General features: G+C 37.3%; 3 protein-coding genes across 3 annotated transcripts; 2 read left to right on the top strand and 1 right to left on the bottom strand.

Moving 5' to 3' along the window:
* The first annotated feature begins 373 nt into the window (after window positions 1–373).
* On the top strand, window positions 374–2807 carry LOC112460540 (cell cycle checkpoint protein RAD17). The gene is made up of 9 exons (XM_025025264.1): window positions 374–497; window positions 696–1089; window positions 1166–1322; window positions 1405–1527; window positions 1608–1786; window positions 1851–1940; window positions 2024–2214; window positions 2296–2414; window positions 2495–2807. Exons 1-9 carry the CDS (start codon window positions 483–485, stop codon window positions 2616–2618), a joined length of 1392 nt encoding a protein of 463 aa, XP_024881032.1. The 5' UTR covers window positions 374–482; the 3' UTR covers window positions 2619–2807.
* A 148-nt stretch (window positions 2808–2955) lies between these two features.
* On the top strand, window positions 2956–5870 carry LOC112460549 (ribosomal RNA processing protein 1 homolog). The gene is made up of 7 exons (XM_025025279.1): window positions 2956–3377; window positions 3468–3691; window positions 3787–3957; window positions 4044–4226; window positions 4315–4574; window positions 4660–5314; window positions 5397–5870. The coding sequence occupies exons 1-7, from the start codon at window positions 3131–3133 to the stop codon at window positions 5622–5624; spliced, it is 1968 nt and encodes a 655-aa protein (XP_024881047.1). The 5' UTR covers window positions 2956–3130; the 3' UTR covers window positions 5625–5870.
* Window positions 5871–7046: 1176 nt separating this feature from the next.
* On the bottom strand, window positions 7047–10584 carry LOC112460537 (lysocardiolipin acyltransferase 1-like). The gene is made up of 5 exons (XM_025025259.1): window positions 10383–10584; window positions 9653–9841; window positions 9085–9292; window positions 8410–8979; window positions 7047–8345 (listed from the first exon to the last, which is right to left on the bottom strand). The coding sequence occupies exons 2-5, from the start codon at window positions 9818–9820 to the stop codon at window positions 8188–8190; spliced, it is 1104 nt and encodes a 367-aa protein (XP_024881027.1). The 5' UTR covers window positions 9821–9841; window positions 10383–10584; the 3' UTR covers window positions 7047–8187.
* Between the last annotated feature and the right edge of the window lie 224 nt (window positions 10585–10808).

The raw sequence follows: 10808 nt of genomic DNA, 5'->3' as shown, positions 1-10808 counted from the left end.
CATTTCAGAGAGTTTCGATCCAGGTAGCATTAATGTCTAAAAGACATCATAAAGATGTCTTTAAGATGCCAGAAATCTTAAAGATGTCTTTATGATGTCTTTTAGACATTAATTGCTACCTGGGGACTTTCTCACCGAGAGCCGCCGGACGGTATTCGATCGTGGCTACACGTTTATTTTGCAACAGCATTCTATAACTCATTTCAAGGAGAAGATACTATACGCAAAAATCTTTAAAAAACTTTGATGAGATTTCAATAACAGAAAATTAAACGTTTTAATTTATAACTTCTCTAATTGTTCGTATTTGAAAAAAAAAAAAAAAATGTAAAGCTATTTCCATTTCTTGCTACCTATACAGTGATATTCAGTCTTCAAACGCTGAAGCAAGAATGGGACGGGAGGCAGACGCGAGGCGATCTTTCAAACTCGTTAGAGCATGAAAAAAGATGTGATTATAATTAATTTATATAAAGAACACCATGGTTGAGTTAAAGGTAAGTGTCGCAGCATCAAAAATATTCAGACAATTTATTATTATATCACGTTATGTGAGTGAAATTTTAATCTTGCCCTAACCTAAACGTTGTATTTTGTTTTACAATTGGTTACATTTTTTTCACATCATGTTTAAAATACAAAGCATTTTCTTTCTGACTGTTCACTCGAGTGGCTCACGAACTCTTTCTTCGCAGAGGAGCAACACTTGGTGCGTTCCATCATTTGACTGCGAGCCTGTAAACAAACCTCCGCTGAAGCGTACCGATAACACGGATTTAGACAAGACTCTTTTCGACGGATCATTTACGCAAAGTAATTTCAAGAAAAGAAAGAGTGAAACCAGCTTGTCGAAGCTGCTTCAGGCATGCGAGCCACAGAGGGCCTCCGAACTGGCAATCAGCAAGCAGAAACAGAACGAGATCCAGAATTGGCTTCAGTGCAAGGCGTTAAAGGGACAGCCTTCCATGCTGATCCTTTCCGGTCCTTCTGGCTGCGGCAAGAGTGCAGCTATAAAATTGCTCGCCAAGGAAAACGGTTTCGATGTCATAGAATGGATCACGCCGGTCGATCCGGCTGAAGATGAGAATAGTAACGATCACCGTTTCCAAATTTAGGCTATTTCCTAATACATGTAGCTTGATTCTTAATTTCTAATTATTTTCAGAACGCATAATGCGGCAAGGAGACAGATTCGAGGATCACCTGATACGTGCGACGCGTTATCACTCAGTATTGAGCGACTGTTCCAAACAATTGCTCCTCGTTAAGGACATCCCGAATGTCTATCACGAGGATTGCAAAGGCTTCTTCACGCTCCTGGAGTGAGTAACGTTACCGCTTTACAATCGTTTAGATCCTGTCCAGATCATCGCGATATTTTTCTTTACACAAATATCTCTCTAGAAAATATTTCCAAATAGGAAGAGAACCTGTGATATTTGTCTGCACGGAGACCGGAAATTCGAGACTGTTGCACACATTATTTTCACCTGACACGAGGGAGAAGCTCGGTATTGATCTCATCAAGTGAGTCGATCGTAATTCCAGAGAAAAACCAACAATAAGTATTGATTCTCAATTTTAAACGTAATTTGATGTATGTACAGTATGTACGCTGCCACTCCCACCGCAATGAAGAACGTGCTGAAACGAGTGTCCAGCACATTGAATTCCATCGCCGGCGACATGCTGCACGTCTCTCAGCGACACATCGACGAGATATTGTCCAACAACATCGGCGACGTGCGCAGCGCCGTTCTAAATCTAATTTTCATCTCTCTCAGAGGTATGCATTGATAATTATAATCGAACCAGTAAGCACGAGTCTACATTCTCCCTATAATTATTAGTGCCCGAGCAACGGCTGAAGAGCGAGTGCGGGGTACGAGAGGAAACCTTGGGTCTGCTACACGGCATCGGAAGAGTCACGTTTCCGAGAAGTAATTGGATTTCCCTTCCTGTATCTACCGAATTCATTTCATGAATTAATCGCTGTATTAATGGATTTATATTTATATTATAGAAGAGCCGCACGGCAACTCCAGCAAGTTCGTACACGATCCCGAGGAAATAGCGGCGTGCTTCCAGTCGCAGTCGGTGGTTTTCGTCCAATTCCTTCAGGAAAATTACCTGAATACCATAAGAACCATAGAGGAAGCCGCGATAGCGTCTGATATATTGAGCCTGGCTGATGTTCTAAATTCTGAATGGCGTGTAAGTCAGATTAAAACGTTACTTTTGTCTATATACGTAAAATCATTATTATTATTATTAATATATTCCATATTACGGCAGGATCGCAATTTGAGCAAAGTTGCATTGTCGTACAGTATCCGTGGCTTGATGCTGACGAACGAGAAGCCTGTAACTGGCTGGAATCCAGTGAGAAAGCCGCGGGATGATCACAGTAACATGCAAGCATCAGAATATATTAATGATTTTATTATATTCTATTTTGCCGACTGTGTATTTTATATTTCATGTCCATTTGCAGACGAAGGTGTTTGGTGACGGCAGAAACGCGCTGTTACGAAGTTATAATTAAATCCACTCCGAAGGAGAAGACTGAAACATTGGATAAAGAGGACAATGAGGAGACGATTATCGAGGAAGATTAGAGCGCACGTTGAATTAAGTTTCCCCTTCCCTTTATTATAACTTTATTATAAAATGAGAATAATTGGAAACACTTTGTTCATTGTAGAAATTTTAAGTTAACTTATTTCTTTTTTTATTTTTATCGCGTCAATTAAATTTAAGTGCAGAAGGTACAGTGTGATTTAGCAATAAAGAAAACAAAACTTCAATTTGTAACTGAACATTTGGTACTTTTCGCCTCTTTTCCTTTTCTCTCTCTCTCTCCTATGTCGAATTGCGCGCCCGTTCCAAGTGCAGAAAGTGTAACAAAACCGCGTGGTCCTCGTACTCCGGTACTCCTCGTGTTGTATCGCTAGGTTATGTTAATTCTGTCCTGTTGAACTTGTCGCACGTGTACGTAACAGTGCGCCTGCAACATTTCATATTCTCACTTAAAAACGAACTCTCGCTGCGCTATTGAGACATGTATATCGCTGCGTATATCGTATCGTCTGACTGATCAAAAGAATTTGTGTAAAAATTGTTATAAAGAATGGCAGTGAGGAAAAAACGCGGACGGCGTGGTGGCCACGCATCACCGCGAAAAGACGAAACGAAGACACCGAATATCGGTAGCGAGACGCGAGCCAAGGATACCCAGGACAAAAACAAAAAAGCTCTGGTCGTCGCGCAGGAAATTAAGATCGCGCGATTGTTGGCTAACAATGACAAAAAGGTTCGGGACAAGGTGCTGAAGAGGCTGAATAAATGGTTAACGGTACGATCGCAGAGTTCGTTCGGTGAGTCAACTTGCGACACGCTTACGTAAATAATTAACACGTGATTAACGTAAATGTATCTGAACATAAACACTTAGCGTCTATTCACAGTGTTCACGAAAGTGGACTTCATGAGCTTGTGGAAAGGCCTGTTTTACTGCATGTGGATGTCGGACAAGATGTTGATCCAGGAAGAGCTGGCGGATTCGCTCAGCAAACTTGTACACTGCTTGAATTCAAGGGACACCATTGTACTTTATACTAGCTGCGCTCTACGGACACTCGCCACCGAATGGTTCGGCATAGATCAGTATAGACTGGACAAGTTTTCCATGGTACTTTCGTCATTTCAGATACATCTTGTAACGTACATGCAGGGAATACTTTGAACACTCAAAAGCGATATAATCTTACTTCGGTTTTCTTGCAGTTGGTCAGGAGGATCCTTCGTCAGACGTTTATAGTCTGTAAGAACCAATCGTGGGACGTGGAATGGGTTACAGAGATTTCACGGATGTTCACGCGACTCTTTTTACATCCGAAAACTGGTCTAGGATTCAATCTGCACGTGACGGAGATATATCTGGAGGAACTTGCCAAAGTAAAAAAGAATGACAAAACATTCGGAGCAAATCACTTTGTCTAACTTTTAATAAGAAGTTGTCGTTTATATTATTTACCACGTAGGTTAGCAATGGAAATATACCGGAGGATGTAGTCCACGAACTTGTTAAACCGTTTGCTGAATATCTAATAACCACAAGTGACGAAAGACAGATGGGACATATCATGAAACACATTTTTAGACGCTTGATATTTCAATCGGATATTGGTTTAGACTACATGGAGAAATTCAAAGCTTGGAAAGACGTAAGTATATATCTAAAACACAAAACTATATTTCAGTATGCAACATAACGTATATTTGTTAATCTATAAACTTATGTGTTTTAAACAGGCTGGCTTTCCCTGCGCACGTATAGACGATATGCAGAAGATCGAGATATCTGACACAGAGGAAAATTCTGACAATGAAGGCAAACAGTCTTCCGAGACTGAAATCAAGAAGCCTTTAGATCCAAGAGCGGGTAGAGTGGATGTCGAACTAGCGCAGATACCTTTTAATGCCGCGAAGATTGCCGAGTTGCTCTCGACGTATAAATTTCATCCGTCGTCAACGGCAAAGTCGCGCAGACAGCTCTTGAGACTTCTTGACGAGTATGCATTTTATTAATCTATCGAATTACAAGTTACACTTGATCCATTATACTTTCGTCTTGAAAAATAAAATTTATATTTTCAGATATAAAGAATTGTCGCAGGGAAGGATGCCGCTCGGGATAAAGAGAGTCAGAAAACCAAAACCTCCGAGAAAAGAGACGGATTCGAAAAAGGCCGCGTTGCGTCTCATTCGGTTTGAGAAAAATTTGCTTTCCGACAAGAAGAATAAAAAACGAAAAAGAGAAAATGGAACAGCGGTTTGTGATCAAATTTCTGTTAATCCAAAAAATGGAGATGCTTCAGATCTAGAGTCTAATGCTATTGACTCGGAAAGCGAACTAACCGATACAACTGCAGCGACGAAGACCGATTTGAAAGATACAGATGCAAATACAGTACCATTAAAAAAACGGAAAAGAAGTAATTCAACGTGTGATATACCTAGCCCTAGATCTGAAATTATTGAGAGCAGGAAGAAGCTGCGAAAAGAAGCTTCCAAAAAGATTAAAACTACAAAAATTAAATTAAATAAAAAAGGTAACAAATCTACGACAGATAAAAATATAAAACGTGAAATGAAAAAAGCGGTAACTTGTGACGTACAAACATCTGACAATATAGATCAATATACTTCTATTTCGCCAATTTCCAGCAAAAAAAATCAAGTCACAGTAATTAATCCTGTAGCCAAGAAAAAAATATCGAAAAGCAAGCACCGAGACGTGCCATTAAAAAATGTAAATACAAATTTAATGTTATAATTAATACTGCTATCGTAATGCGTTATAAATTATATGATCATTCATTGTCTTGTTACAGGAACTACCATGTCAGATAAAGAAGCAAACCAATTTAAATAATTTTTCGATGGAAAAGAAAAAGGTAATATTCGGGCTCTCTCGGAATACAGCGCAACATACATCCGAGTATCTTCAACAAGTTCGTAAAAGTCCAGGTATTCCGTTTGACGCAAATAAAAAACCGTTGGCCAGCGTGCTGAAAATAAGTCCTATACCAAGTCCACTTAATCCATTTTACAAAAAATGATGCAAGAGATATCACGGGATTGAGCCTTCCCGTGAAACTGATTAGAAAATTAAGTTCAATTTTCAAGTAATTAATAAGAACTGGATTTGTAAAATTCTTTGCTTTAGAATTTTGAGTGAGTTAATCGAATTTTGTTAGCGGTGCAAGATGCGAAAAACTTGGCTCTCCTACTGAAAACATTTTACTGAAATATCAAGAAATTTATACATATGTTTGCAATTAATAAAATCGCAGTTAATTTAAGATTATCTCTATACATTTATTTTAAATCCATTATTTTTTAATCAAATGGCACAAACAGTAGCATAAATATGTACATTCTAAATACGATCGTTTTGCAATAGAACATAGATTTTTTATTCGCGGGTATTCATTTTTTTTTCAGTTTGAAGCGTTCTATTTCTGCGTTTTGTTTATTGCACAACGATCAAAGTAGGATATACAGATTTATAACGCTCGAATACAGATATACAACTTAATACACCACATATAACATTACAGTCTTAAACACTGTATACGACGCAGAATATGCTGTTACATAAAATATTTGTGTTAATATATTAGTAATACACGTAACAATTTTAGACATTATACGCACTTCACATCATTATACGATAATCTAATTAACATCTATTTGCACAGAAAAATTTTAACACATTTCACTAAGAACTCGCTTAATTTATCAATTTATAAGACATTTACTGGACATCATTTGTAAGACAGAGAGGTTATTACAATCAATTTATAATTTTAATTACATTGTTAGAGCTATATAAAAGACAAATGATTAATTTTTATTTTATATCGAATATACGACATGCCAGGTACAGTACAGCTACACTCACTGCGCGTGAATGAACTCTTATAAAACTATTTTGACTGCTTATATCACTTTGGCACGTGAATTCACTTTTAGTTATGCTCGAAATTTTTCGGTAATTAATCTACATTTTATCGAGACTACTCGAAAAAAATAAATATTTTCTAACATACTATCAACTATACGAGTTACATACGTAAGTACTCCTTTAAAAACATTTAATCATAGATTACAATACTTGATGTAACGTGAGATATTCCACAATAATTAGACCTTTAGTAAAATATTTTTTATCTCTGAAGATGGTAGTGAAATTAATTAAACACAAATTTTCCGCATCCATTTGAAAGTCATCAATTTAGATCCCCGAATTCATTAAGAATCATTGGTTACAATTTAAAAAAAAAAAAAAGAAAAGAAAAGAAATCTTATGTAAAAATGACATCTAAATATAGAAAACTATATATTAAAGATGTCCTACTAATCATATTATATCTTTTCGAATAATTTCTTAAACATTTTATTCTACTCTTAAAAGTAACGGAGATATTTTAAATAGTAAAAATAAATGGACCATCTTGTTATATGTTGTATATGTTGTTTGTGTGTGTGTATCTTAATATTCAATTTATTTGTATCAATTTTTATTAAAAATTTATTGGAGTAAAAATTAGTATTTCTTTCAAAGCGTTATTATTTCGTCAGTAAGTCTCCGAAAAATTTATATATGTTTTATAAATATAGACATTTCCATTAAATATATTCCTGTTAAAAATGCATTTTCACTTTAACATTACTGTCAACACAAATCACCAATGTTTTGTACGTGTGTGTGTTTATGTGATTAGAAATCCGATCGTCACTTAAAAAGAGAGGCTGATAAATACGGCTGATTACATTTGCTGGAAAAATTGAGTGCCGAGATATATAATTTCAATAGTGATTCAATTACAATCAAAATCGATAACAGAAGTGTCGCTTGCATACCGGTGTTCTCTATAATTTAGCACGGAACAATGGGCTACGATTATCAGAGAACTATATACTCTTATCTCTTATACGCTACCATGTTTTTAAAACGCTGCGACAAGGGACATTATAAACGTAAAAGGATTAAAACAGTGCAATTATATTGCAACTAGCGATGGACTCCAAATATATTAAATCCCGTTAGATACGAAACTGTCGAGTCATTTCGAATATCATTCGAAGCCAAAAGATGTCTGAAAGTCTTGAACATTTCGAAAATCTCGAATGTATCAAAAATCTGAAAAGTCTTGAATATTCTGAAAATATATCTTCTTTTTCATGTAACATCGTACGTTACTGTTTCAATCTACTTTCCGATTTATATTTAAGAAAAGCAATTTTAGACATCTATAATGTAGATAATTGTTTCTTTTAAAATTTTATACATTTCTAAGAATGTCTCAGACATTTAAAGAGTTCTTAAGACTTACAATTTTTCAAGACTTTCAAGAATTTCCGATTTCAAATAGCACGGAATAATATGTAGAAGCAATATCTTTATATGATCGAACAGTTTGGAAACTTTCAAGAGAAGGATATCCATCGCTGGACACGATTACATTTAAATTGCGATATTGCACAAGAGTTTTGAAATTACATCTGCTCTTCTCCTAGCATTATACCATCTTATACACAGTATTATCACAGAGACAAAGAGCTACGCGATTCCCTAGTGACGTTCAAAAGAAAAATATATTCTCGATTAACTAACATTTAGCTCAGAAGGAATAGTTTTTTCCAGCGCCAATACCACCCGATCTCAATCTGATTGAAGCACGTGTTGAGAATCGACAGACCGATGAAGAACAATGCGTGAATCAGGGTCCACAGCTGGAAGATCGGAGAAACGATGAGTAGAAGCACCGTCATCCCTAAAAATAAAATTTACCTTTCGTTATCGTTTCCCGCGGTTGACGGGCAAAGGTTTTTATTCACCTGTTAATATGCTCCAGAATCCGAATGCGGCTCGTAACGGCAGCGTCTTCGTCATCGGCCAGATCTGGCTGGAGAACGCCTTCCGCTCGTAGAATCCCTTCAGGATCGCCTCCTTGTCGGACCACCTGTCCTCCAGCCACCTCCTCAGGGTCGAGTCATCGTGCGCCGGTATATCCGCGGACGATATCCGTCTTATGTGGAAGTGCACCTCCCTCGGGAACTTACCTCTGATCAGATCGACCTCGGACTGCGGTATGTAGTCCGGATACGCTATCGTCAGATCGTACACGGCGTCGAGGTAACTCGCGCGCTGCAGATGCTGGACCAAGTAGGCGAACCCGGTCGTTTTCGGATGGAGGGTGTAGGTATAACGAGGCAGATTATGCTGCAAGGCGTACTTGTCCGACCTTTCCCTACTGGTCTCCGTTAAATCAGTGCCTTCGGGGAATATCAGCAGCTGCGTGCGGCTATCTAACGCGATCAGGTAATCGAGCGTACGCGACAATCGGCCCCGATCCTCTTCCCAACGTCGCGTTATGTAAAGGAAACCATTCATTTGCATTATCCATCCTGTTACAGACGCACGTGTTACAGACGTGTGGGAGCACATATACGCAATACACCTTCGTAAATATAATCAACGTAATAATTCGTATATCGCGTTTGGAACGTTACCTGGGCCAGGAATGTGCCGTATAGGATCCTTTAAAATAAACTTCAACTTATGACACCCGACACTGGGCAGGCATGCTTGGTACATCGCCGCCCATAGGAAGTTCCAGTCCACTCTCGTTCTGTGGTTCATCACAAGCACGGCCGATTCATTAGGAGATATATGATCGCCAGACACATAGATCTTTACACCGAATGCCCTCAATAGAGCCTGAAACATTTATAATCCTATTTATAATCTTGTTACACTTACAATATAATGACAAAACACAAACAACTTTTTAGAAAATCTTTCCTTGGAAGTTTTCGAACATCGATGTTAAAATTCTTTAAAAAAAAATTGTTATTTACTGTATTAAAAAGTAGAGAGTAGATAGAAATAATAATGTAAAGTGTAATATAAGAGGAAAGACGTATCTTTAAAACATTCAAGAGACCTTTAATTAAATACATAAAAAGTAGATTTTTATGAAGTAAATTTTAAAGTAATTCGATGCGTTTCTAGGGCTTTTATTTGTCGTTAATTCAATCGCGAACAATCTGTATAATTATCCAGATTTGCAGTACTTACAGTAGGATAAAGTTCCCAGCACGAGAATAAGAGCTCTCCGCATTTTCGAAATCTCGGTGGACTGAACAACAGCAATGGCAAGAGCGGGCAGGCGATAAATAAAAAGCCTGCTACTATACTACCATACCACAGAGCACAGTACAATGTACCACGTAAAAATCCGCGCATTACAGTCTGGGGATGGATATCCTGAAAATGATACAGAATATATCAGTATGAGCGCAAAAAGTAATTAATAATCGTGAATTTAAGTCGCAATTTGCGTTCGTGTTCGCAAGAGGAGAGGACACGGTTGATTAGTCATCGATTTTGAAATATTTTCACATTTATTTTTAAAGCTTCATAAATTTATACATCCGACATTTTCTTAACAATAATGGAACACATATGTTTTGTAAAGATAATATAATGTGGGACGTAAAACACATTAACGCGATAAAAAAAAAAAATTATTATTTACAAAGCATTGGACGAAACTCAAGGACGCCCTCGGACGCGGATCAATTTATTTTCAACGTAGATTCATCACGTGCAAGGGGATCAAAATCGGTGATTAGTCAAAACGTTCACCTCCCGAGGCCGATTGTTATATAATAATAATTTTGCAAAAACTCCGAAAATAATACTTAGCATTCGATATACAGAATGTAAAAAGATAGAGATTTAATTATATATTTTTGCGCTAAAAAATAGAAATTATAGACGAAAACGATGTCTCTGTGAAACTCACCTTCACATGTGCACCGTGCAATTGAAGCACCCTTCACGGACATTGGATCTTGACTGTTTCCTCATGAAACGCCGTGTCTTCACTGGCTTCCTCCGGGTTCTATTAGAGGGGTTTCTCTCTGCTACCCCTTTCACCCTCGCTCTCTATCCGGCCTTTGCCACCGAGCTGGAGGATGCTGTGTCGGACCATTATTGATCTGTTGAGCGTAGGGGCTGTACGATCTCAATGGAGAGATTGGAGAGTCCTGTAACTGATAATTAACTTACACGATCTTATACGATTGATATATTTTTATTCCATTTTAGTTTTTTAGTGTCTAATTTTAATATATTTATTTTCCACATCGCTAAATATTGTGTCGTCAAAAAGATGTTTATTCACATAAGTTAGGTATATTAAACATATATACAATTTTTGGTACATATG

Source organism: Temnothorax curvispinosus, unplaced genomic scaffold, assembly GCF_003070985.1.
Source record: "Temnothorax curvispinosus isolate PA1 unplaced genomic scaffold, ASM307098v1 QBEX01010630.1, whole genome shotgun sequence".
NCBI classification, from domain to species: Eukaryota; Metazoa; Arthropoda; class Insecta; order Hymenoptera; family Formicidae; genus Temnothorax; species Temnothorax curvispinosus.
Note: the sequence above shows the minus strand (reverse complement) of the source record. Positions and strands in the feature narration are given on the sequence as shown.

Excerpts from the sequence above, each read along its gene's own strand:
- LOC112460549 (XM_025025279.1), top strand. The coding sequence starts at position 3,131 with ATGGCAGTGAGGAAAAAACGCGGACGGCGTGGTGGCCACGCATCACCG. Across the intron at positions 3,378-3,467 it reads ACGATCGCAGAGTTCGTTCG|TGTTCACGAAAGTGGACTTC; the intron begins GTGAGTCAACTT and ends GTCTATTCACAG. Across the intron at positions 3,692-3,786 it reads GACTGGACAAGTTTTCCATG|TTGGTCAGGAGGATCCTTCG; the intron begins GTACTTTCGTCA and ends GTTTTCTTGCAG.
- LOC112460537 (XM_025025259.1), bottom strand. The coding sequence starts at position 9,820 with ATGCGCGGATTTTTACGTGGTACATTGTACTGTGCTCTGTGGTATGGT. Across the intron at positions 8,980-9,084 it reads ACGGCACATTCCTGGCCCAG|GATGGATAATGCAAATGAAT; the intron begins GTAACGTTCCAA and ends CGTCTGTAACAG. Across the intron at positions 8,346-8,409 it reads ATTCTGGAGCATATTAACAG|GGATGACGGTGCTTCTACTC; the intron begins GTGAATAAAAAC and ends TTTTATTTTTAG.
- LOC112460540 (XM_025025264.1), top strand. Across the intron at positions 1,090-1,165 it reads TCCGGCTGAAGATGAGAATA|AACGCATAATGCGGCAAGGA; the intron begins GTAACGATCACC and ends AATTATTTTCAG. Across the intron at positions 2,215-2,295 it reads TTCTAAATTCTGAATGGCGT|GATCGCAATTTGAGCAAAGT; the intron begins GTAAGTCAGATT and ends ATATTACGGCAG.